At 41.0% G+C, this 24,593-nt stretch overlaps 1 protein-coding gene across 5 annotated transcripts in view; it reads left to right on the forward strand.

The window, feature by feature from the left end:
• OXSR1 (oxidative stress responsive kinase 1) overlaps nt 1-24,593 on the forward strand; it is a 330,066-nt gene that overhangs the window by 76,433 nt on the left and 229,040 nt on the right. For all 5 annotated transcript variants that reach the window (XM_029588383.1, XM_029588379.1, XM_029588380.1 and 2 more), the window contains exon 4: nt 24,306-24,447. In XM_029588383.1, coding sequence (XP_029444243.1) covers nt 24,306-24,447 — 142 coding nt within the window. The remainder of the gene's footprint in view (nt 1-24,305; nt 24,448-24,593) is intronic.

Raw genomic sequence — 24,593 nt, forward strand, 5'->3', positions numbered from 1 at the left:
AGACGCACCTTGGATTCAGAGGGGGAAAATAATAAAAAAAAGTGTGCTAAACCGGCTCTGCGTCTGGGCGTCTTATGGAGCAAATTAGGGGAGTGCATAGCTTTTTTTTTCTCCCCATTTTGTTTTCGGGTCTGGGGAGGGCCATTTCGGTCCACTCCCCAGATCAGAAAACTTTTCTTTCTCTGGGAACCCCTCCCCCCCCAAAAAAAACCCCCCACCCTCCTGACCCACCTCCAAGACCTGCTGACTTAATTTACTACAACCCCCCCCAAGACCTGCCGACTTAATTTACTACAACCCCCCACCCTCCTGACCCCCCCCAAGACCTGCCAAACGTCCCTGGTGGTCTAGGAGCGATCTTCTCGGCTTCGGCCGTCGGCTGCCAGTAAACAAAATGGCGCCGACGGCCCTTTGCCCTCTCCATGTCACTGAGACCGACCAATAGCAGCGGTCGGTCCCAGTGACATAGTGAGGGCAAAGGGCCATCGGCTGCCATTTTGATTACTGGCAGCCGACGGCCCTTTGCCCTTACTATGTCACAGGGACTACCGCTGCCATTGGTCGGTCCCAGTGACATAGTGAGGGCAAAGGGCTGTCGGTGCCATTTTGATTACTGGCAGCCGACTGCCCAAGCCCAGGAGATCGCTCCCGGACCCCCACTGGACCACCAGGGACGTTTGGCAGGTCTTGGGGGAGTCAGGAGGGAGGGGGGGTTTGTTAGATTTTTAGGTTTTTTTTATATTCGCTCCATAAGACGCACATACATTTTCCCCCCACTTTTTGGGGGAAAAAAGTGCGTCTTATGGAGCGAAAAATACGGTACATACATATTGGCAGCATATGGCTTTAGGATGCAAATTCTGTTTTGGGATCCTTGCATAGCTGAAAATTTCAGGGTGGTACTTGATATTTTAGTCACTGCTTGTATAGGCACATTTTGGGATGTCTGACTTTTTGAGATTCGTGCCAACCAGGATGGAAAATTAATTGGAAATCTTAGGTGCTAGCAAGGCTTTTGGAGCCAAGGGTGTTTCTTTCATTCATCTGGCTCTGATTTTGTTTGATTTGCTTGTTTTCTCTCTAGCTTTTTCCATTTAATGTATTTTCTGCTTTTCATGACTGGTAGCTATTTCAAAGCCAATTACATTCCAGTATAGAAGGTATTTCCCTCGCCAGAGTGGGCTTGCAGTCTAACAGCCTCATTTACTAAAGCTTTTTCCCCATTCTAGGTCTAAGTTTGTGAGTGAGGCAGTGGAGGCTGAAGTGACTTGCTTGAGATTACAAAGTGTCAGCAGGATTTGAACTTTGGTTTCCCTGATTTACAGCCTGCTCTAACCACTAGGCTATTCCTCTGATCTGCATAGTGGAAGAAATTACCATTTTTTATGGTATTTTTTTTTTCAATTTTCTTTTGTCTTTCTGGATTCATCTCTATTTTCATTCCTGTTCACCCTTCCTCTCTTATCCATTCTATCCAGAGCAAAAAATTGGTAAATACCCTCTTTTCAGAACATCCAGTCTTTCGCTCCCCTTCTCTCACCCTTCCAGCCTCTTACTATTTAGCCCATCAATCTTACCATTTTTCTCTACTCGTGCAATCTTTCTTCTGTATCTGTTCCTAATGTTGCATGTTCTCTTCTTTCTGCTGCCCATGTTCCTCACCTTTCTCTCTCCTATGTTAGTTTCTCTCCTGCTTTTCTCGTTATTACCTTTGTTTTGCCTCTTGTCTTCCATCTTCATAGCTCTCTGCTTCAACGGCAGGGGAGAAAGTCTGATACTTCACTTTCAATGCATATCCAGCATAATTCTGCTTCAACAGGGGGAATGAAGAATAACCAAGGACTGAATTTTACATAGTCTGGGTAAACAAGCATGGGTGTAGCTTGCTTATTGCGGTGGTTACTACCCCTAACTAATTAAGCACTTAGATGCAGCTCCATCACTGCTTTATGCATTAATGGCAGGGGTGGAAGGGAAATAGAACCAAAAGGTTACTATGAGCCAAGAGTAACAGATAAGTATAAGAGAGAGAAAAAGTGAGACTTGCTGGGCAGACTGGATGGGCTGTTTGGTCGTCTTCTGCTGTCATTTCTATGTTTTTATCTCTCTCCCCCTTCCCCCCCCCATCTCATGATAAGCTTGTTCATATACAGTATGGAGACCTGGCCAGTGCCAGGTGCTTCTAGTTGAAAATAAAAGCATGTACATAGAGTAGCAGATGAAGGAACTGAGTGCGCTCATTAAATCTCATTTGGGTAATGATCTTAACAGCGCTCTGCCTATAGGACACGGCCATTTCTAGGTCTGTGGGCCTGAAATCAGGAATTGTTCAGCAGTCAGTTGTATATATTTAACTGCTCATGACTTAACATCAGTGAAAAATCACAAAAGGAAGTACAGAAACTTATTTAACATCGCAATCAAATCAGTATGTGGTAAAAGTTACAAAACTGTCATGGTTGTATACCTTCCTGAAAGCTAAATATAGCATGAGCACGAGGCATGTGACTTTGTATTTCATTTTGCAGGAATGTGGGCAACCTAGAGGGAAAAATCCTTATGGATGTTTCTGCAAGTTTAGACATTTTATTTTTAGAAACAGGGGCACTTGAATATCACATTTCAATTCCCTAGGTTATCCTTTTTGTTAGGCGTGCAGAAAGCATAGTTTTAAGTGTACCAAGGTTATTAGGACATTCTTGAAATTCACTAGTAAGCAAGTTCTATATTACTTTGATGCATGTCAGTTAAAAGTTTAAACACTCAGTTTCCCTCTTTTTTTTTTTTTTCTTGCTTTCCAGCATTCTTTAACAAGTTTGAACATGCTTTTTCTTCATGCAGTTTTAATCTTGCATTAGTTTGCCTTGCACTTCCAATTGTGCTAAATGAAGTTTTATGCCTGGAGTTAGTCTTCTCTGAATTCTTTAAAACATAACTGAACCCATTGCCCCCTATATTTAATTGTAGTAAAAGCTCTGCCTGTTAAATTGGTAAGAGTTTGTGGATTTGGGTATGTTCTTTTAAGACATGGGGGAGGGACTTATGAAATCCTGAAAGCTAAAATACAATAACATCTTTCATTTATTACTATGTTGCTATATCTTTTGGTTTGGCACAAACTGTATCAAGAGTTGAATGGGATCAGAGGAGGAAACTTTAGTTTCTCTGTGCTGACAAGCTCTAAAGTCCTGGGAGTTAACATTAAGACACTTGAAAGCAGTTAGTTCATGGGTTGATGCCCACCAAGACTTCACCTTCATTCTTCTGTGAGAGTGATGGAGTGGTTCTTATAAGTCGAAGTTTGGCTCCAAGGAAAATTATTCACCTGACCTCCACATAGAACCCTCACCTCAACTTGAGAATCTTTCCTTATCAGAAGTTATAAAGTAGAAAACTTAAGGCCATCTCAATTGATTTGAAGTTGAAGGACATGAGGACGGCCTGGTGCGAAGGTGGCGGACCTCATGCATCACTTAGGATTTTAGACAGTGCTGGGGAGGAGCCGGCTGTGGTACATGTAGGCACCAATGATATAAGAAAATGTGGGAGGGAGCTTCTGGCAGTCAAATGTAGGATTTTAGGTAGAAAGCTGAAATCCAGAACCTCCAGGAAGGCATTCTCTGAAATGCTCCCTGTTCCACGTGCAGGGCTCCAGAGTCTCACTAACTGAATGCGACGATGGTGCAGGGAAGAGGGATTCAGTTTTGTAAGGAACTGGGCAACATTTTGGGGAAGGGGGAGACTTTTCCAAAAGGATGGGCTCCACCTTAACCAGAATGGAACTAACTATCAAAAAGGAGAGAGAGCAGCCTTTAAACTAGAACAAGGGGGAAAGCAAACAGTCACTCAGTGCATGGTTCAGAGGATGGTATCTTTGAAGGATACTAATGAAACAGGAAAGTTAGGGCATCTCAACAACAGAGGTTCCAATAAAAGCAAAAGTAGCCCATGTGCCTATAAGTAAAGAATCAACTGAGCTAAAGAACTCAGTTATCCATATCAACTGAAAAGGTGGTGGTTAATACAAAAAAAAAGCACTATGTATGCCAATGCCAGAAATAAGATGGGAGAGTTAGAATGTATAGCAGTGAAAGATCGACATAATTGGCATCTCAAGGACCTGGTGGAAGGAGGATAACCAATGGGACAGTTCTACATAATGGTACAAAATATACCACAATGATAAGGAAGATAAACTTGGGGCGGGTAGCACTCAGTAAGGTGTAGAGTCCAACAGGATAAAGATCATACTAGAGACTAAATGCTCAGAATCTACATGGGTAGAAATCCCATGTGTGTTGGGTAGGAGTATACTATCATCCACCTGGCCAAAATGATCAGATATATTGAGAGCAGGAAAGCTAACCAATTTGGCAGTGCAGTAATAATGGGAGTTTTCAGTTACATTTATCCAGTCAATATTGGGGTAACTTCAGGACATGCTAGAGAGACAAATTCCTAAAGGGGAATAAACTGCTTCATGGAGCAATTGGTTCAGGAGCCAAACAAGAGATTAAATTCTTAATGCAAGGCAGGATTTGGTGAGAGGTAACTGTGGTGGGGCCACTTGGCAATAGTGATAACATCAAACGTGAATTAACGATTGCAAGGGGGACTATGTAAATCTACAGCTCTAAAGCTAAATTTTCAAGCGGGAAACTTTAATAAAGTGAGGAAAATAGTTTAGAAAAAACCTTGAGTTGCACCTTTCAGTTAAGTGTTCAACAGGGATGGACATGTATTTTAACTATCTTAAAGTGCAGTCCATATGTATTCCATGTGTTAAAGGTGGAAGGAAGGCAAAACGATTACCGTCATGGTTAAAAGGTGAGGTGAAAAGCTATTTTAGCAAAAAAAAAAAAAAACCCCTTCAAAAATTGGAAGAAAGATCCATCTGAAGAAAATAGGAAAAAGCATAAGCATTGTCAAGTTAAGTGTAAAACATTGATAAGGCAGGCTAAGAGAATTTGAAATTAAGTTGGCTGTAGAGGCAAAATTTAATAACTTTTAAATATATCTGACGCAAGAAACCTGTGAGGGATTCATTTGGACTGTTACATGACAGAGGGTTAAAGAGGCTCTTAGAGAAGATAAGGCCATTGCAGAAAGACTAAATTCTTTGCTTATGTGTTTACTAATGTGGATGTTAGGAGATACTGGTTCCAGAGATGATTTTCAAGGGTGATGATTCAGATGAACTGAACCAAATCATTGTGAACCTGGAAGATGTATAGTAGGGCAGATTGACAAGCTAAAGAGAGGCTAAAGAGCAAATCACCTGGACCAGATGGTATATACCTAGAGTTCTGAAGGAACTAAAAAATGGAATTACAGATGTTACCTAAAATTTGTAATCAATTATTCATTGTACCTGAAGACTGGAGAGTGGCCAACGTATCCCAAATATTAAAAAAGGCTCCAGGGGTGATCCAGGAAACTTTAGACCAATGAGCCTGACTTCAGTGCCAGGAAAAATAGTTGAAACTATTCTAAAGATCAAAATCGTAGAGTATATAGAAAGACATGGTTTAATGGAACACAGACAACATGGATTTACCTAAGGAAGGTCTTGCCTCACAATTCTGCTTCATTTTTTTTGAAGTGATTAATAAATGTGGAGAAAGGTGAGCCAGTAGATGTAGTGTATCTGGATTTTCAGAAGGCGTTTGACAGTGTCTCCTATGAGAGGCTTCTAGGAAACTAAAGTCATGGGATAGGAGGCGATGTCCTTTCGTGGATTACAAACTGATTAAAAGACAGGAACCAGAGTAGGATTAAATGGTCAATTTTCTCAGTGGAAAAGGGGTAAACAGTGGAGTGCCTCAGGGATCTGTACTTGGACCGGTGCTTTTCAATAGATTTATAAATGATCTGGAAAGGAATGCATCCAGTGAGGTAATCAAATTTGCAGATACAAACTTATTTAGAGTAGTTAAATTACAAGTTGATTGTGATAAATTGCTGGAGGACCTTGCAAGACTAGAAGACTGGCATCTAAATGGCAGATGAAATTTAATGTGGATAAGTGCAAGGTGATGCATATAGGGAAAAATAATCCATGCTGTAGTTCCCTATTAGGAGCTACCACCCAGGAAAAAGATCTAGGTGTCATAGTGGATAATACATTGAAATCAGCTCATTGTGCTGCCGCAGTCAAAGCAAACAATGTTAGGTATTAGGAAGGGAATAGTGAATAAAATGGAAAATGTCAGTGCTTCTGTATCGCTCCATGGTGAGACTGCACCTTTAATACTGTGTACAGTTCTGGTTGCTGCATCTCAAAGATATAGTTGCATTGGAGAAGGTACAGAGAAGGGCAACCAAAGTGATAAAGGGGATGGAACAGCTCCCCTATGAGGAAAGACTAAAGAGGTCAGGGCTGTTCAGCTTGGAGAAGAGAAGGCTGAGTGGGGATATGATAGGTCTTTAAAATCAGAGAGGTCTAGAATGGGTAAATGTGAATTGATTTACTCTTTCGGATAATAGGACTAGGGAGCACTCCATGAAGTTAGCAAGCAGCACATTTAAAACTAATCAGAGAGAATTCTTTTTCAATCAATGCACAATTAAGCTCTGGAATTTGTTGCCAGAGGATGTGGTTCACACAGTTAGTGTAGCTGGGTTTAAAAAAAAGTTTGGATAAGATCTTGGAGGAGAAGTCCATTAACTGCTTTTAATCAAGTTGTCTTAGAGAATAGGCACTGCTATTTATGGCCTCAGTAGAATGAGATCTACTTAGTATTTGGGTACTTGCCAGATACTTGTAGCCTGATTTGGAAATAGGATGCTGGACTTGATGGACTCTTGGGCTGCCCCAGTATGGCAAATTCTTATGTTCTTAACTCAGAACATTGATATTTTGGTGTTCAAGTACATGGATTTCCCTAGGGAGTTGCTGGCAATATTGATAATCTATGTATAAGGATATATCTTGAAGGATGTGAGAAAATCCACATACTGTACTGCCAGTTAGAAGGTAGACACCAAATACGGTGTTCAGGTTCCTGAGGGATTCAACTGGTCTGTTGCCATACCACTCCGTGGTGGCCAAATCTGCCTTAAAAGTGGCTGAAATACTTAAGCATTCTTTGCTGCCCCCAAGATGAGTCTCAGACCTTGGACTGTTTTGAGAGAAGATATTTTCAGAATGCTGTGCTTCAATCTTGTATAACATCCTATCCTTCCAAATCTACATAGTTGAATATTTGTGTACCATTTTGGAAATATGTACAGATTGACTGAACTCAACTTTTAAGGAGCAAAGTGGTTTTTGCCTACTTTTGAAAGTCTTAGTGCTAAAAACATCGTCTGCTCATTATATGAAGTTTTTAAATTGCATTGAGAACTCTTGCTATAGTGATGAGTACAGACTCTCATTACTGTAAGAATGTGCAAGACAGGCTTGCATAGGTGCCATGTACTGGAGGAAAACTCTTAAGAGACAAGGTAAAGCAATGTATCTTTTAAAACACCACATCAGATCTTTTCTGCTACTACCTCTGATCCTACATCAACTTTCTGGAGATACAAGAGTCAAAAGCCTAGAAAGGAATCATTCATCAAAGAAAATGCTTCCAAGATTTCTCACTCCAGGCGTCAAGGCTTCATAGTTTAACCAATGCCTGATGTTAAATGCTTTAAGCCCCATACTGCTACCCATTCAAAACCTTGGACTCTAGTCTTTGCTCTGGAAGACCTCTGAAGACAGAAGACTTTCATACAAACAGTTGGCCCAGTGTAACTTCTGACAGCTGGGCCCTCTGTATAGTAAGAGGACTGCAAATTGGGCTTGTTTAAATATTCCTTTAGGAGCATTGACACTTGACAAATACTAGAACCTGCTCAGTTTGGAAATCTCCTTCTTGTGGGTCAAAGCAGGTGAACCTATCCCACTGCAGGAGAAAGGGAGTGTATTTTATACAATGTTTTTGTAATTTTCTATATACATGAAGGATTCTGTCCCATTCCAGATCTGAGGGCTGGGAATAACTACCTTATGAGAGAAGCTCAAGTTGGTCACCCTAGGCACTGTAATTCTTACTATACAGTGGAGACTGGATTTGAAGAAAGTCTCCAATAACATAGCAAGATATCCAAATTGCAGGAGGTATCTTTGATTTATGATAGGGAAACATTACTTCCAGTATTAGTCTGCTTTTGGCATATCACTCTGTATTCACAAAATGTTGAGCAGTAATTGCAGCATTCTTACACAAACTGGGGGGGTCTGCATATTTCCATTCTTTGACAAATAGCTAGTCAAGAATACATCTCAGAGATGCAGACAGATCCGTTCATTACCATTTGGGTGCTTGAGTTGCTTGTGTTTAACAACTTCTTCTTATTAGATCTGAGTTTGTCACTTCAGTTGGAGTTCATAGGGGCTCTGCTAGACACAGCACAAACAATGGTGAGTCACCATTCCAGTAAGATAAACCCAGCTACACTAACAACTTTTACCATATCCTCAGCAACTAATTCCAGAGTGTCGTCATGTTGAGTAAAAAAAACAGATGGCTTTGTTTTAAATGTATCCACTAATAATTTTACTACATGTCCTTTAATCTTTGTATGTTTTGCAAGAGTAAACAATTCACATTTACCCATTCCGCTCCATTCATTTTATGGACTTATCTCCCCCAAGCCATCTTTTCTCCAAGTTGAAGAGCCCTAACCGCTTAAATCTTTGATTGTAGAAGACTTGTTCCATGCCCTTTATCATTTGTCATCCTTCTCTGTCCCTTTTCTGATTCTGTCCATTGTACCCGAAGACTGGAGGGTGGCCAATGTAACTCCAATATTTAAAAAGGGTTCCAGGGGAAATCCGGGAAACTATAGACCTGTGAGCCTGACTTCAGTGCCAGGAAAAATTGTGGAAACAGTTGTAAGTAAAGAATAAAATTACATTTAGAAAGACATGGTTTAATGGGATGCAGCCAGCATGGATTTACTCAAGGGACGTCTTGCCTCACAAATCTTCCCCATTTTTATGAAGGGGTGGACAAAAGTGACCCGGTGGATATGGTGTATTTGAATTTTCAGAAGGTATTCGAAAGTCTCTCATGAGAGGCTTATAAGAAAACTAAAAAGTCATGGGATAGGAGGTGATGTCCTTTTATGGATTGCAAACTGGTTAAAAGATGGGAAACAGTAGGATTAAGTGGTCTGTTTTCACAGTGGAAAAAGGTAAACAGTGCAGTGTTTCAGGAATCTGTACTAGAACTATTGCTTTTTAATATATTTATAAATGATTTGGAAAGGGGTATGATTGAAGTGCTTAAATTTATGGATAACACAAAATTATGCAGAGTAGTTAAATCTCAAGCAGATTGTGATAAATTGTGAGACTGCAAGATTGGGTGTCCAAATTGCAGATGAAATTTAATGTGGACAAGTGCAAGGGGATGCATAGGGAAAAATAACCCTTGCTGTGGTTACACGATGTTAGGTTCCATGTTAGTTACCACTCAGGAAACATCTAGGCGTCATTGAAATTCTGTTCAGTGTGCTGTGGTGATCAAAAAAGCAAATTATGACACCCATTTTATTCGCTATCGTTCCATGATGGCACTGCATCTTGAATATTGTGTGCGGTTCTGGTCGCCAAGTCTCAAAGATATATAGTTACATTGGAGAAAGTACAGAGAAGGGCAACCAAATTGATAAAGGGGTTGGAATGGCTCCCTTATGAAGAAAAGCTAAAGAGGACAGGGCAGTTCAGCTTGGAAAAGAAATGGCTGAGGGGGGATATGATAGAGGTCTGCAAATTCATGAAAGGACTTGAATGGATAAATGTGAACCTGTTTACTCTTTCAGATAGTACAAGGACTAGGGGGCATTCCATGAAGTTAGCAAGTAGCTCATTTAAAATAAATCAAAGAAACTTCTTTTACTCAATGCATTATTAAGCTCTGGAATTCATTTCCAGAGGATGTGATTATGGAAGTTAGTGTAACTGGTTTTAAAAAAGGTTTGGATAAGTTCCTACAGCAGAAGTCCACAAACTATTAATCAGTAAGGATTAGTAGCTTGGGTTATATTCATTTGATGTTTTGATACTTGCCAGGTACTTGTGACTTGGTTTGCCGCTGTTGGACACAGGATACTGGGCTTGATGAACCCCCGGTCTGACCCAGTGTGGCATATCTCATGTTCATGTTATGTTCTGCTATCATTTTTTTTTTTTTTTTTTGAGATGCAGTGACCAGAATTGCACAATGCTGTGTGTGGTCATACCATGGAGCATTATGACAGGGCTTCCCAAACCTGTTCTGGGGACCCCACAGCCAGTCAGGTTTTCAGGATATCTACAATGATTGTAGGAGGTAAATTTGCATATCGTAGACGCAGTATATGCAAATTTCTCATGCATATTCATTTTGGATATCCTGAAAAGCAGACTGGCTGTGGGGTTCCCAGGACAGATTTGGGAAGCCCTGTATTATATTTGTTTCCAATTCCTTTCCTAATTCCTAGCATTCTATTTGTTTTCTTGGCTGCTGCTGTACACTGAGCAGAGGATTTCAGCATATATCAATGACACTAGATCCTTTTCCTGGGTGGTATCTCCCAATGGTGGAACCTTGCATTGTGTAGCTATAATTTCATTTGCTCTTCCCTGCATGGATAACTTTGCACTTGCCCACATTACATGTCACCTGCCATACATTAGAGGATATGTATTCTTTTTTTTTTCATGTTTTCCTTTTTTTTTCTTTATTGTCCTGTGTGTATTTGCTTTGCTAATAATCAGTCATCTGCCATTTGGATACCCAGTCTTCCAGTCTTAGAAGGTCCTCTTGCAGTTTCTCACACTCTTCTTGTGATTTAACAACTTTGAATCATTTTGTATTGACAAATTTGATCACCTCATTGGTTATCTTTGTCATTTATGAATGTTTAAAAAGCAGGAGTTCTAGTACAGATCCCTGGGGTACGCCACTAATCACCTATCTCCATTAAGAAAATTGACCATTTAGCCCTTCTGTTTTCTATCTTTTAACCAGTTCTCAATCTACAACAAAACCTTGCCTCCTATCCCATGACTGACTTAATTTCCTCAGAAGTTTGAGGTAAGTTTTCAAACACTTTCTGAAAATCTAGATTTGTCAGCTGGCTTACCTTTATCCATGATTGTTTATGCTTTCAAAAACAAATGTAGCAAATTGGTGAGGCAAGACTTTTCCTTGGCTAAATCCATGTTGACTTTGTCTCATTAAACTGTATATTCAGTAATCTTTAGAAAAGTTTCAAACATTTTTCCTGGCACTGATGTCACTCACCAGTCTGTAGTTTCCTGCATCAGCCCTGGAACTTTTTTTTTTTTAAATGTTACATTGGCTACCTTCCAATCTTCAGGGACTATAGCTGATTTTAATGATAGTTTACAGATTAGCAGTCTGGGATGTATACCATATGGTTCAGATTTGCTAATTTTGTTGACTGTCAGTTTGCCCTAGTTCATCTTCCAAGTTCACTTCAGTTTTTGTTCCTCTGAATCATTACCTTTAAATATTACTTCTGGCATAGGTATCTGCCTTACATCTTTCTCAATAAGTATGAAGCAAATAACTCATTTAATCTCTTTGCTATGGTTTTGCCTTCCACCTTTTTTATGTGGAATACATCTGGTCTGGACTTCAAAGATGGTAATTTAAACAATGTCCATCTTCACATCCAGCTGACACGATCCCCAGCAAAGCTCTCCTACCAATTGCAAGCACAATTGCCAAACCCTTGGCTGATATAATTAACTGCTCTCTCTCCCATGGCACAGTCCCCAACTCCCTAAAGCATGCTAGTGTGAAACCTATCCTTAAACATAACCTCGACCCTGCTGACCCAGCCAACTACAGACTGGTCTCCAACCTTCCCTTTCTGGCGAAAGTAATGGAGAAAATTGTCAACACTCAGCTCACCGATCACCTGGAGACTCACCACATCCTATCTGCTGCCCAATTCGGCTTCTGCAAATTCTTTAGTACTGAAACCCTCCTCATCTCCCTCGCAGACACCCTCCTTAAAGGCCTGGACCAAGGACACTCATACATTCTCGCCCTATTAGATATCTCCGCCGCCTTTGATACCATTAACCACAATATCCTCATTAAACGCTGTACAGAAATTGGGATCTCTGGTTCATTTCCTATTTGGAAAACAGACAATATACAGTCCAACTCGCCAACACTGAATCTAAACCCATTGATCTCCCCCAAGGAGTCCCCCCAGGGCTCGTCCCTCTCATCCACTCTAACATATACCTCCTGCCCCTCTGCCAACTCCTCTCCGACCTCAGTCTCACCCATTATCTCTATGCAGATGATGTACAAATACTCATCCCTGCACAAATCCCTTGAATTCTGGCAAAATTGCCTCCTCCATAAATTCCCTCCTCACCAATCTCCATCTCGCCCTTAACACGGCGAAAACTGAACTCATTATCTCCCCCCACACCCCTCACCCATGCCCGACCCCCTTCCAACAAAACGTACGAAACCCTGGGTATCATGTTCAACAACCAACTCAACTTGAAAACCTTCATCAATACTACCATCAAAGAATGCTATTACAAGCTTCATGTGCTTAAAAAGCTCAAACCCCTCCTCCACCTCAACGACTTTAACACCGTCCTCCAATCTTCCATCTTCTCAAAAATAAATTACTGTAACGCCCTGCTACTTGGGACTCCCTGCCTCTACCCTTAAACCCCTACAGTTGCTACAGAATGCAACCGCAAGAATCCTCACAAGCACCCCGCAAAAACTGATCACCCCTGTCCTCAAACAGCTTCACTAGCTCCCTATTCCCTATCGCATCACCTACAAATGCCTCTCCATTATTCATAAAACCATCCACAACAGCGACATTCACTGGCTCAATAACGCCATCCGCCTTCACACATCCAGCCGCCCTACCAGATGCCCCTTCCCTCAAGTCTTCACACCTATGTGCCACAAAGGACCGCACCTTCTACCTGGCCGGACCTACACTCTGGAACTCAATGCCAACCGATCTATGGCTTGAACCTAGCACACAGACATTAAAAAAAACCCTCAAGATCTGGCTTTTCAAACAAGCCTTCCTGGAATAGTACCGCTCCTGCCCCTTCTCCCCCCTCTCTCCCTCGGCAAATAACCTGAACTCTATGGTACCATAGTAGTTCACCAAACTTCTCTCCTCATTTGTACATAACAGGACTAGAGCCTTGTATATATGAATCTTTTGTGTATAGTGTTTTCCCCATTAATGCTTTTCAAGTTACCCTCCAAGTTACATTCACCCCTGTTTTATGTACGTTCCACGTTTAAATAAATGTCCATGCCTGGTGTAAACTCTTGACCTTTTCAGCCACTTCTGTTTTTTTCCTAACCATTTCCCTCATTTTATCATAGTCTCCCTTTTGAAAGTTAAATGCTATCGCAGTAGATTTCTTTAATGTTGTCCTTCCAGTTAGTCAGATTTGATTTTTAGGTCACCTGGCAATACGGACTATAACGCCATTGTTTTTCACCAAATCACGGGTTCCACTAAGGATTGTCTAAATTATCTCCCCTTCCTTGTCAGTTCTTTTAGCAGTTGCTCCATGAAGCAGTCATTTATTTAGTCTAGAAAATTTACCTCCTTAGCATGTCCTGATGTGACATTTATTCAGTTTTTGAATAATTGAAATCACCCTTTATTTCTGTGTTGCTATTTTTGTTAGCTTCCCTAATTTATTAGCATTTCATCATCTGTCTATTCTGGTCAGGTGGATGGTAGTACATCCCCAATATTCTGCTTCTCTAGAATTTCTTTCCATAAAGATTCTACAGTGCATCTTGTAGAATTTGTATCCTGTTTGAATCTATACCCTCTAACATAGTGCCATGCCTCCATCAGTTTGATCCATCCTATCATTACGATACAATTTGTACCCTGGTATCAGTATCCCATTTGGTTAACCTCTTTCCACCAGGTCTCTAGATGCCAATTATATCTACCTCTTCAGTGCTATGCATTTTAACTCTCCCATCTTATTTTTTAGACTTCTAGCATTTGTATGTAGACATTTCAAAACATGTATTTTGTTTAGATTAGCATGTTTTTCAGTTGACAGGGATAATTTTGAATCTTTATGCTCTGTTTGCTCTTAAAGGCAGATGGGCTATTTTAGCATTTATTGTAACCTCACTATCAGGATGCCCTAACATCCCTGTTTTGTTGTCTGTGTGCTCAGGAAATTAGACTTTAAATACAGAGTTCATCAGACTGTTAGGTTGGGTGTAGTTCCACTACTGCACCAGTCTGTGGTAGTGGAGTCTACCTTAAAACAAACTTAGACTAGAATTTTTTTCCCAATTCTTCCCCTTCCAAGACAAGGATCCATTGCATTGTGACCCAACTGTATATAGTGCATTACTTATACAACTGCATCGACAAGCTGAAGCTTCTGGGCAGGGAGCAGAAAAGTTACAGGTAGGCTCTTCTGGATACAGAAGAGTGCAAGCCCCAACTCATCTGGTTGGTATAAGTTTGATACTGCAGCAAGGTCCTTTGCAGCAGCCATTGGATAATACCACATGGCCTGATTGAGGGCCTGCATGAGAACCTTCATGACAAGTTGACCTTTGACTCTTGTTCTGGGGATACGTTCAGAAAACCACTGGCCCAGATAAAGGAGCAACACATGGCCATTCAATGTTGGTCGTCAAGAGCTGAACAGCCTTCTTCTAGATGGCCTTACTTTGCTTTTAAGCACTCCTTCTAGAGATAATCTTTCTGCCAATTTAAGCAGTATTGCGCTGCCACAGTAACAGCTTCTGGCACATGGATGACTGCATGAGAGACATCAACTTAATATGCCACAACAAGCCCATCCCAATCCTGGGCCTCTTGTGGCATCTAGTTTTGACTGGGTTTGACCCTTAGACTTTGATCTCTCCATTAGGGGGAAGGATTTTACCTATTCTCAGTCACCAAGGATTGTTGGGCCCTCAAAGTTTTGGAATCCGGTTACTGTCTGCACTTCTCCTGTTCAGTTCTGCATCAATATTTATCTTTAGTCAGATCTATCTCATTCAACCCAGTGGATGATAGAACCTATCTCTCCAAAAGACCATGGCAAGAAGTTCTATTCCTGCTATTTTCTTATCCCCTAAGAAATCAGGGGGATTGACCTATCCTGGATTTATGAAGGATGTTATGGGGAAAAGTTAATGCCCTCAATGCTACTCTTCATTCAAGGAGGAGACTTGGATGTAAGATCCGGATCTGAAAGATGAGTGTGCGCACATATCCATCTGTCTATTTAATCGGCAATACCTTACTCATGGTAGATTCTTCTTGCTACCAATAAAGGTTCTACCCTTTGAGGGTCTTCACAAAATGCCTAGCAGAATCAGTGCACATCTTTATCATCAGATTTGTCCTTCCTTACTTGGACAACTGTTTGGTGATGGGACCACCTTAATGAGTGGTATTGGGACTCCTTGTAGAAGACAATCCAGCTCATTTAATTACTAGGTTTCATATATTTGCTAAGTTGAACTTCTTCTCTACCCAGAGAATCAAATTCATTGGGGCATGGATAGACATATCAGAAGAGAAAACATTGTCTGACAGATTGGGCAATTTCTTTTACCACTGGTCCAGAACTTCAGAAATGAGATAAAGTACCAGCCCAAGCAATCCTGGTGGTTCCTAATTGTATCTATTTTAGTAGTTAGTATCTTTGGTTGATTCCTTGCTATTTTTTAAATTATCTTGTTAATTTGATGTTTTATGTATGTTTGATTTGTAATTTGCTGTGACCAATGGATACAAGCAGAATATAATTTTTAAAAAAATAAATATGAAAGTTCTCAAATGAGGCCTTTGCTCTCATTGGTATCAATTGTCAGCCCTTGAAATGGTGGCTAGATCTAAAGGTCTTGAAGAGTTCATCATCTTTGGGTAATGCTAGCAATGGATGCATCCATCAAGGGGTGGGGTGTGGACATTGGCTCCTTCCAAACTCTGGGGGGATTTGGTCAGCAGCAGATCACCTGTTTCAGATGAATTGCTCATAGCTTCAAGAAGTTTAACATGTGTTAAGTTTTCTTGTATCTTCAGGGAAAGTTCTGATACAAACTGACAACCAAGTGGCAATATTCTGTGAATAAGCAAGGGGACACATAGCCTTGGATCCTCTGTCTGGAATCTATGAAAACTTGAGTGTGCTCATGGTCAGAGCTTCTCTCCAAACAACGCTCCTGGGATCTCCAACTTTTTGCTCCTTCATTGGTCCCTGGACCTGGGTGTGGCACACAGGCTATTTGACTTCTGGGGTCACAATTCATTTGACTTGCTCATGTCTGAAAACAGGAAAGTGGACAAACTTTGTTCTGGTCTTCAAAGCAAGTTCAGATCTCCAGATGCTGCTCTTAAATACTGTTTGCCTTTCCTCACTTTCTGTTGGTGAGGACAATGCAGAAGGTATTCAGTCTGGGTGCTTATCTTCATTATTCCACATTGGCCCAGGCAAATGTGGTGGTTTTTTTTTTTTACCACCTCAGGTTCAGTCCACCCGCCTATTCCCTTAGGATTTGATCTTGCTCTACTAACTTAAGAGGAGGGAAATCTGTTATCTAAGCCTCCCCTTCAGCTTGACAGCATGGATGTTACAAGCCCGATCTCTTCATCATTTTATATTTTATTTTTGTGCTTGTTTTGTTGTAAAGCACTGAGAATTGTAGGTAAGCAGAGTATAAATATTTTAAATAAAAAGAAGTTGAGGACATTGTGATTTTTCCCAGGAAGCCAGCTACCAGACATACAGTTTTAAATTGACGTGTTTTTTTATCTTGGTGTGAGGCAGGCTCCTTGAACCTGTTAGTCTGTGCTTCAAAAGATCTGTTTCAGTATTTGTTCACCCTCTCCTCTTTGGATCTCAGCACATGAACAATCAAAGTGCATCTTAGTGACGTTGCTGCCTACCACCCTCAAGTGGATGGAAAGCTGATTGCCATCCATCCTTTGGTATCTAAGTTCATGAAGAGCTTGTGGCATACAAGTTGAGAAGCCACTGGTACCATAGGATCTGTTTCATCTTGGTGCAAGTGCAGAAGCCTCTTTAAGTCATTGCAGTCTGCTGCCTTAGTTTTTTTTTTTTTTTTTTACCGGAAAGTATTTTTCCCAGTCACCATCGCTTCAGCTAGGAGAGAGTCAGTGAACTACAAGCAATGGTTCAGTACTCAGTTTTTCCACAGTAGGATGATGCTATGTGCTCATTCTGAGTTTCTGCCTAAAGTCACTTCTACATTTCATTTGAATCAGAGCCATTGTTTTTTGTACATACTTTCCAAAACCTCTTGCACATAAAGGGGAGAAGACGCTCCATTCACTGGCCTGTAAAAGGGCTTTAGCCTATTTGAAGAAAATGCAACCACATCAACTAGCTTCCAGTTTTAGGATCATACATGATAAACTGAGTAGATGTTGCTAAATACAATCTGCTAGTTAAACATGTATCACACATTAGTGCTCTTGCTGGCCTTCAGATCAGACTCCGTCAAGGCTCAAGTAAGCTCCTTCAAGGAGCTCTGCTCAAACAAACAAATAATGGAACCCACGAGGGAGGTTGTGATACTTGACCTGATATTCACAAATGGTGTGTTGCTAATATCCAAGTAGGTGCCCATCTGAGTACCAGTGATCATCAGATGGTATGGTTTGAAATCACAAAAGATGAGTCGCAAAGACCCAAGTTTTGAATTTCAGACATACGGACTTTTGTTGAAAGGGGATGTTCCTGGAGGAAGAACTCGAAGACTGGGAGACAACCCTCAGGTTGGGCTCCCCATGTGTCAAGGCTAATTCAGCCCTGCTTGCCAATGGAGAAAGCAAACTTGCTTATTGTAAACTAGGTTCTCCATGGGCAGCAGGATGAACTAGATATGCTTAATGCCTGCCTCCCTCACCAGAGAGTTTCCCAGCTAAAGCTATGGGCTCATGAGACAGTGCATGCAAGGGAGCTCCCATGCACACTTGTAAAACTTTGCACTAGAGAGATGGGTCTGTTCAGAACTGTCAGGTGATATTACCCCATATCCTGGCCAATTTATCCTTCTATCTATGGCGAATATGCTTTCACAATGAAAGTATAGTTTTCTGTATAGATCAGTGAAAGTTCCTACTTTAATACATCTTGATTTGTATATTTTAGACAGCAGAAAAATGTCCAAGGGTGTAAAGACTTTACAAGGCACAGTATCAGTTCCTCTAACATTTGCCCTATACATTTACTTCCGTCAATGCACTTACAGTGAGGTGTCACGTTCAGTACCTGCACAGATTCTTTTGAAGTATGCCATTGTCTAAAGAAAAAAAAATTACACTTCCATTTAACTCTAACATCTACATTCACATAACTTAGGAACTACAGAATCCTTTTTATTAAGAGACTTGAATTGACCTAAGTGTTCTAGTTAAAAAGTAAGAACTTGCTGGAGATGAAATGCTTACATATTTTGCTTGATAACTGTTCCTAATCTAAAAAGCAGCATTTTCTTGCAGATATTGAGCATTCAGTTCATTTGTGTGAGCTTATTTGCATGAAAATCTGATTAGAGAAACTTGATACCATTTTCTGTCTTGCAGTATTTCTTAGTTTGACCTGTTAATAGCGGGTGATTATGTGTAAGTCACTTTCTGTGATTTGCATGCCTCTAAAGTGTTACTTCTTGGAGAACTGAAAATTGAGCTTAATTTGAAAGTCACAGCTGTCTTCTATGGAAACACTTATGATAAATGAAATCTTGTTATAGCAATTAAAAACTGAAATACTTAGTGATACTAGAAAACCTTTACATTATTGTACCATTAATTTCCTCCTGCTCCTTTTGTACTTCCAGCATGGTTGGAACCAGGGCTGGGATCTGGCACCATGAGCCTTCCTTCAAAAGTACCTTGGGATTCATTCTTTGTTTTATATGGTACTACCGCTCCCAGGACTGTGAATGCTGCCTCTACGGCATTTCCAGTCCCAGCTCACCTCAGGAATGAAAGACCCGACTTGGGGAGCTAGGTACATTTTGTATGGCAATGCAGCATTTGTCACCTGAGCTGCCAGAAATATTTTATGGCCTGACAGCTTCCTCTTGCTCATTGAGTTTCCAACGCACTCAAAACCTGCCCCAGCTGTGACTTTCGGCACCATGAACCTTTATTTGGAAATACCCGAGATCTTGCAGTAAGGTGGAGAGCTGACTAATGAAAAATGAGATGGAGGGAGTCTCAGTAGGGAAGTGGAATGATGAGAAATAAGATGAAGAGCAAGAGAAATCATTGGTCATGAGAGAGGGAGAGAAAATTAAAGAAATATTCAAAATAGAGGGAGAGGAACAGCAAGGAGAAACTGGAAACAAAATTAGATTAGAGACCTGGGGGAATAATGGAGTGGACATTTAAACAATCAAAGTAGAGAGAACCCACATTTTATAACCAGTTTAGACATTGGAATATGACTTCTTGAAGTACTAAACTATATTCTATGTGCTTGTTTTTTGCATGTAGTATATATCTCTAAAATGCATCATATACTGTTCTTATCATTGGTTTTGTATGGGTTGAAATAAGGTGGGTAGGATAGTGTGCACTGTAACTTCTTCCCTCACTCTCCCTAAGATGAGCAATGTAAACTTGGGTAGTCTGGTGCACTCATTGTTCATTCCTGGAGCAGGAAGAGTGCCACAAAAATGTGCCCTCCAGCTACCTTGGCTCTGCAACACAGACACTTCCTCTGAACTTGATTTAAATTCAGCAGTAATGGCATCTGGTGTGTGCATGCCAATTGAAAAAGACAGTTAAATGCCACTTAAAAAATAGAACCAAATATTTACACTAAAATGTAACTGTAGTAGCTTGCTGTGAATGTAGAATGTTTGCAATCCTAGGGGTCTATACAAGACATTGCAAACTCAAAGGGTGCAATAGTCATGAAAGGTTGAGAACCACTGCTCGACTGTCTCTCTCTAGACCCCTGCAAGTCCACTGAACAGAAGTCAGGTCTGGGAATTGATCCTGGGCTTATTGCATGGCAGTGGGCTGGCTGTGGTTAAAGGTTTTTGAAAGCTTTCTGGTTAGCAACTCTACTACAAATAAATGGAGCACTACTGTGCTGATCTTCATCAGATCCCCATGCAGGTATGTGCACCGACAAATGGAAAACATGAAAAATTGCCAGGTGAGCTCAGGTTAGTTGGCTTAACAAATGGGGATGTGACCTTTAATAAAAAGTGGATATTTTTTTTATTGAAAAAAATATGCCAATAAAAAATTTCAAAGCTAAAAGCAGAGACTACATTAAATAGGAAAGTTGATATATCGAACCATCTAGCACTTGAGTTTTGGTAGTACCTTTTTTAAAACTAATTGGTATTGATTGGAAAGATTAAGGTTTGCAGTTTTTATTTGCTCAGTTTTACTGTACTTTTAGCCCATGCTTTTGCTGGCTTAGATGAGGACTAGGATGTGGGTGAGTGGGGTAGGGAGGGAGATGGGTCTAGGGGTGGGCACAGACTGAGATGAGCTTGGGAAGGCTTGTAGGGTTTATGAAGGAGATGGAAAATAGGATGCTGGGAGGTTGGTTTTAGGTCATGAGGGAGGGGCATGAGGAAGCTAGGACTATAATTGCGCTTGAGGGGGATGGCTGCATGGATAAGGGGATGAAACAAGGCTGGGGAAGGGGTGAAGATTTAGAAGAGGAGTTAGATACAGATGGAGAATGAAAATTGATAAGACTAGAGAACAAAGATGAAGGCTGGAAGGAAAGGAAAAATCTGACAAAAGCAATTTTTATTGACAATTAACTTTATTACATATTTTGTGTAGAATGTATGTATGAATGGTGAATAAAACAGAAAATGTCAATGCCTCTGTATCGCTCCATGGTGAGACCGCACCTTGAATACTGTGTACAATTCTGGTCGCTGCATCTCAAAAAAGATGTAATTGCGATGGAGAAGGTACAGAGAAGGGCAACCAAAATGATAAGGGGAATGGAACAGCTCCCCTATGAGGAAAGACTAAAGAGGTTAGGACTTTTCAGCTTGGAGAAGAGACGACTGAGGGGGGATATGATAGAAGTGTTTAAAATCATGAGAGGTCTAGAACGGGTAGATGTGAATCAGTTATTTATTCTTTCGGATAGTAGAAAGACTAGGGGGCAATCCATCGGGCACATTTAAAACTAATCGGAGAAAGTTCTTTTTTACTCAACGCACAATTAAACTCTGGAATTTGTTGCCAGAGAATGTGGTTAGTGCAGTTAGTATAGCTGTGTTTAAAATAGGATTGGATAAGTTCTTGGAGGAGAAGTCCATTACCTGCTATTAAGTTCACTTAGAGAATAGCCACTGCCATTAGCAATGGTTACACGAATAGACTTAGTTTTTGGGTACTTGCCAGGTTCTTATGGCCTGGATTGGCCACTGTTGGAAACAGGATGCTGGGCTTGATGGACCCTTGGTCTGACCCAGTATGGCATTTTCTTATGTTCTTATGTATATTTTAATCTTGTATTTAATTTGCAGACACCTACAGAACATTTGCAGTCATGTTCATTGCAAAAATACTTCTGTAAATACGGTATTTCCTGCTGTGTGGTGCTCTCTGGTACACAACCACCCCTCGTGCTAGTTCCCTCTCATAACTCCCTCAGCAGTGATTTTTTCTTTGATAACCTGCCTATTCTTACAGAAAGCTCTAGGTGGGTACATAACATAGAACACAAAATAGCAGTCTGAAATTGTGTACACATAACAAAACAGATCCATTTGCAGAATACTGATTCTCTCTTCCACTCCCTGAAGTGCTGATCCTCTTGTCTCACTTGATCCATTTCTTTTCTACTTCCTCTGGAGGGAGGAGGAGAGAGATACTTCAGGGTCAATGTAATAAGCTGTTCTGACCCTAGCATGGTGCTTTACTCTGGGTTTTAGCACAGGTGTTTGGTGCTAACCTAACCCCTCTGTATGCAATTGGAGTTTTAGCACTGAGAAGAACCTGTGGTAAAACTGGAATAAAAAGCCATTGCAAGATTCTCCATGCAGTTTGTAGGGTAATCCTTATTAGCGGATACCCTGCAATACAAGGAGATGTGCTAATGATGAGGCTGCAGAGCACTCCTTTTACTGAGAGAAATTTTAACTGCTAGTCAGAAGCAGGAGTTAAACTTCCTGCGATAGAGAAGAGACCACAGAACCCCACCTGGGTGGGTGAGTCCCCCCTCCCTATCGCTTTCTCTTCCTTTTTTTTCCCCCCCTTCATCTTTATTGGGTCAAAAGAACAAGAAGCATGCAAGCAAACTAGTAGTAACCATGAGATAAATACAAGGAAAATATCATCACATTGCAAACAAATCACAAGGACCCAAAGTTTCCAAAATAACCTCTCCCAAAACACAGGGTCAGCCTATGAGAACAAAAACATTCATGCCACATAGTCTTGCAATCTTACAGTCACACGCCCGTTGAAGACAGCACTCACCAGCAACTGAGCTGAGCAAGTGAGTACAATGAAAATAAAAAGAACAAGTAGAGAATTATGGAGTCTTGAAGCACCTTGTGCCAACAGAGCAAATAATCTTTTAAGGCTCTAAATGCTTTGAGAGGTCAACTCCCTTTTTTGAAATGCTTCCATGCGTGCAGTGAGAACCCCCTCCCCTCCCACCTTAAATAAGTTGAGCTGAGATGAACTCCCACCTTCCCACAAGAATATAGTCCCCTCGGGGAATGTCTGCCCCAGAAGACCGTAGCTTTTTATTCAGGGCTGCTCCCTCACTGGCAACTGATTTGGTCCCGCCACTGTCAGCTCTCAGTGAAAAGATGACCTCCCTTTAGATTGCTGAAAGGACAGCTTTCTGAAAGGAGATAGTCAACGGTCAGTGAAAAGATCAATGGAAGGACCTATCAACTGCCAGTGAGTGTGTGGCCCTGCCCAGGAGCTACGGTCCCGCTTGTCCTGGAGTTGGAAGGCTCTGGACTTTTTTTTTTTTTAAGGCAGGCAGATGGATGAGAGGGGGCTTGAATATCTGTGCTCTAATTAAATCAGCTCCTTTTGAAGGTAGGCAGGAGGATAGGAGCTCAGTTGCTTCTCTAGCTAGTTTTGTTTGAAGGTGGTTCTGCTACTTGGTTTCTGGGCTCCAAATTTAGGTGGGAGGGACGGTATTGGTTTGGCTGCCACATTTTGAATTTCTTTTTTTAGTGTGGATTTTGGGTTAATGGGCATGCAAAATGACTGAGTCTAAAAAAAAAACCCCACACTAAACAGTTTTTTTTTGTGTTACTCATGGTCTATTTGCATGTGATTAGCTTCCTGCATCCCATACCCCAATCTTTAGCACGTGCTTTAAATAAACCTGTGCTAAAATGTAACTGATTTTAGCATGGGTTTTATTACATGTCTCCTCCTGTTGTCTGGGTCAGATTTGATGGTGAATATCTCTTCCTGCTGTCCCAGAAAGACTTGGGATTTGACGCTGGGGCTCTATGTACAGTGTCCTGTATGATTAAAAAAGTGAGTTGGATCTGGGCTGCAGGAGGAAACGTTCTGTCCTCATGTTGACCTGTTGCTTCCACCCTACTATCCTGTCTGCTATTCGATCCTCCCCCCAACTCCCAAGCCGATCTGTTCCTCCCAATATAAGAGATGATCGGAAGAGAAGCGCTTCATGCTGTGTTGCCTGGGTTAGACTCCTGGCCATGCAAAACTATTACCATGGCAACTGTAGTTGTGAAGCATTTTTCCTTCTAGACCAAAAGTACATATTATAGGTAATTAAGTATCTCTGCTCATGGGAGGAGGGTTGGTGTCACTAACTTTAATGCTCTGGATCTCCTTTTATGTATGCAAGTCAGTGGTGTGGTGGTGGGTTGTCATCTGTGTGGAGTAAGATGCAGAGATTATAGAGGGCATGGAGGTGTTAGAGGGGGTCATGCTACTTTATGGAAGTGGTTGGTGTCTGTGGAAGGAGGAGGTGAGTGCACTGAGGCTGTATATTGCTGGTATTTCTGTTGTGGGGACTTCCTGCATGCAGCTGCATTTTAGCCATGTATGATTTTTAAAAGTAACAAGTTTTAAATTTTTATAAAACGAAAATTTGCCAGTAATGCATTCATTCGATTACATTTGCAGCCCTATTAAACATTTTCAGCATTTGTGTCGACCCTTAGTAACTTTTCAGTAAATACCACAGCTTTACAACTTGGGGAAACAAACCATTTGTGAATTACTTACCCTAATATGGAATCTGTTCAGAGACTGTGTAACCATTTTTATTTTGTCTTTAGGTTCGGTTTTGGATATTATCAAACACATTGTTGCAAAAGGGGAGCATAAAAGTGGTGTTCTGGACGAGCCTTGCATAGCCACAATACTGAAAGAGGTGCTGGAAGGACTGGATTACCTACATAAAAACGGACAAATCCACAGGTACTGTACAAAGCCCATCCATAGTCGCTGAAGCTGGACACTTGGCTCATACAAATACATATAGATATGTTTTTAACGAGAAATGTGGAACATTTTAGCTTTACGGGAACAAAAAGGACTAAAGTACTCTTGCTCAGCCCATTGGT

This window comes from Rhinatrema bivittatum, chromosome 2, assembly GCF_901001135.1.
Source record: "Rhinatrema bivittatum chromosome 2, aRhiBiv1.1, whole genome shotgun sequence".
Lineage (NCBI taxonomy): Eukaryota > Metazoa > Chordata > Amphibia > Gymnophiona > Rhinatrematidae > Rhinatrema > Rhinatrema bivittatum.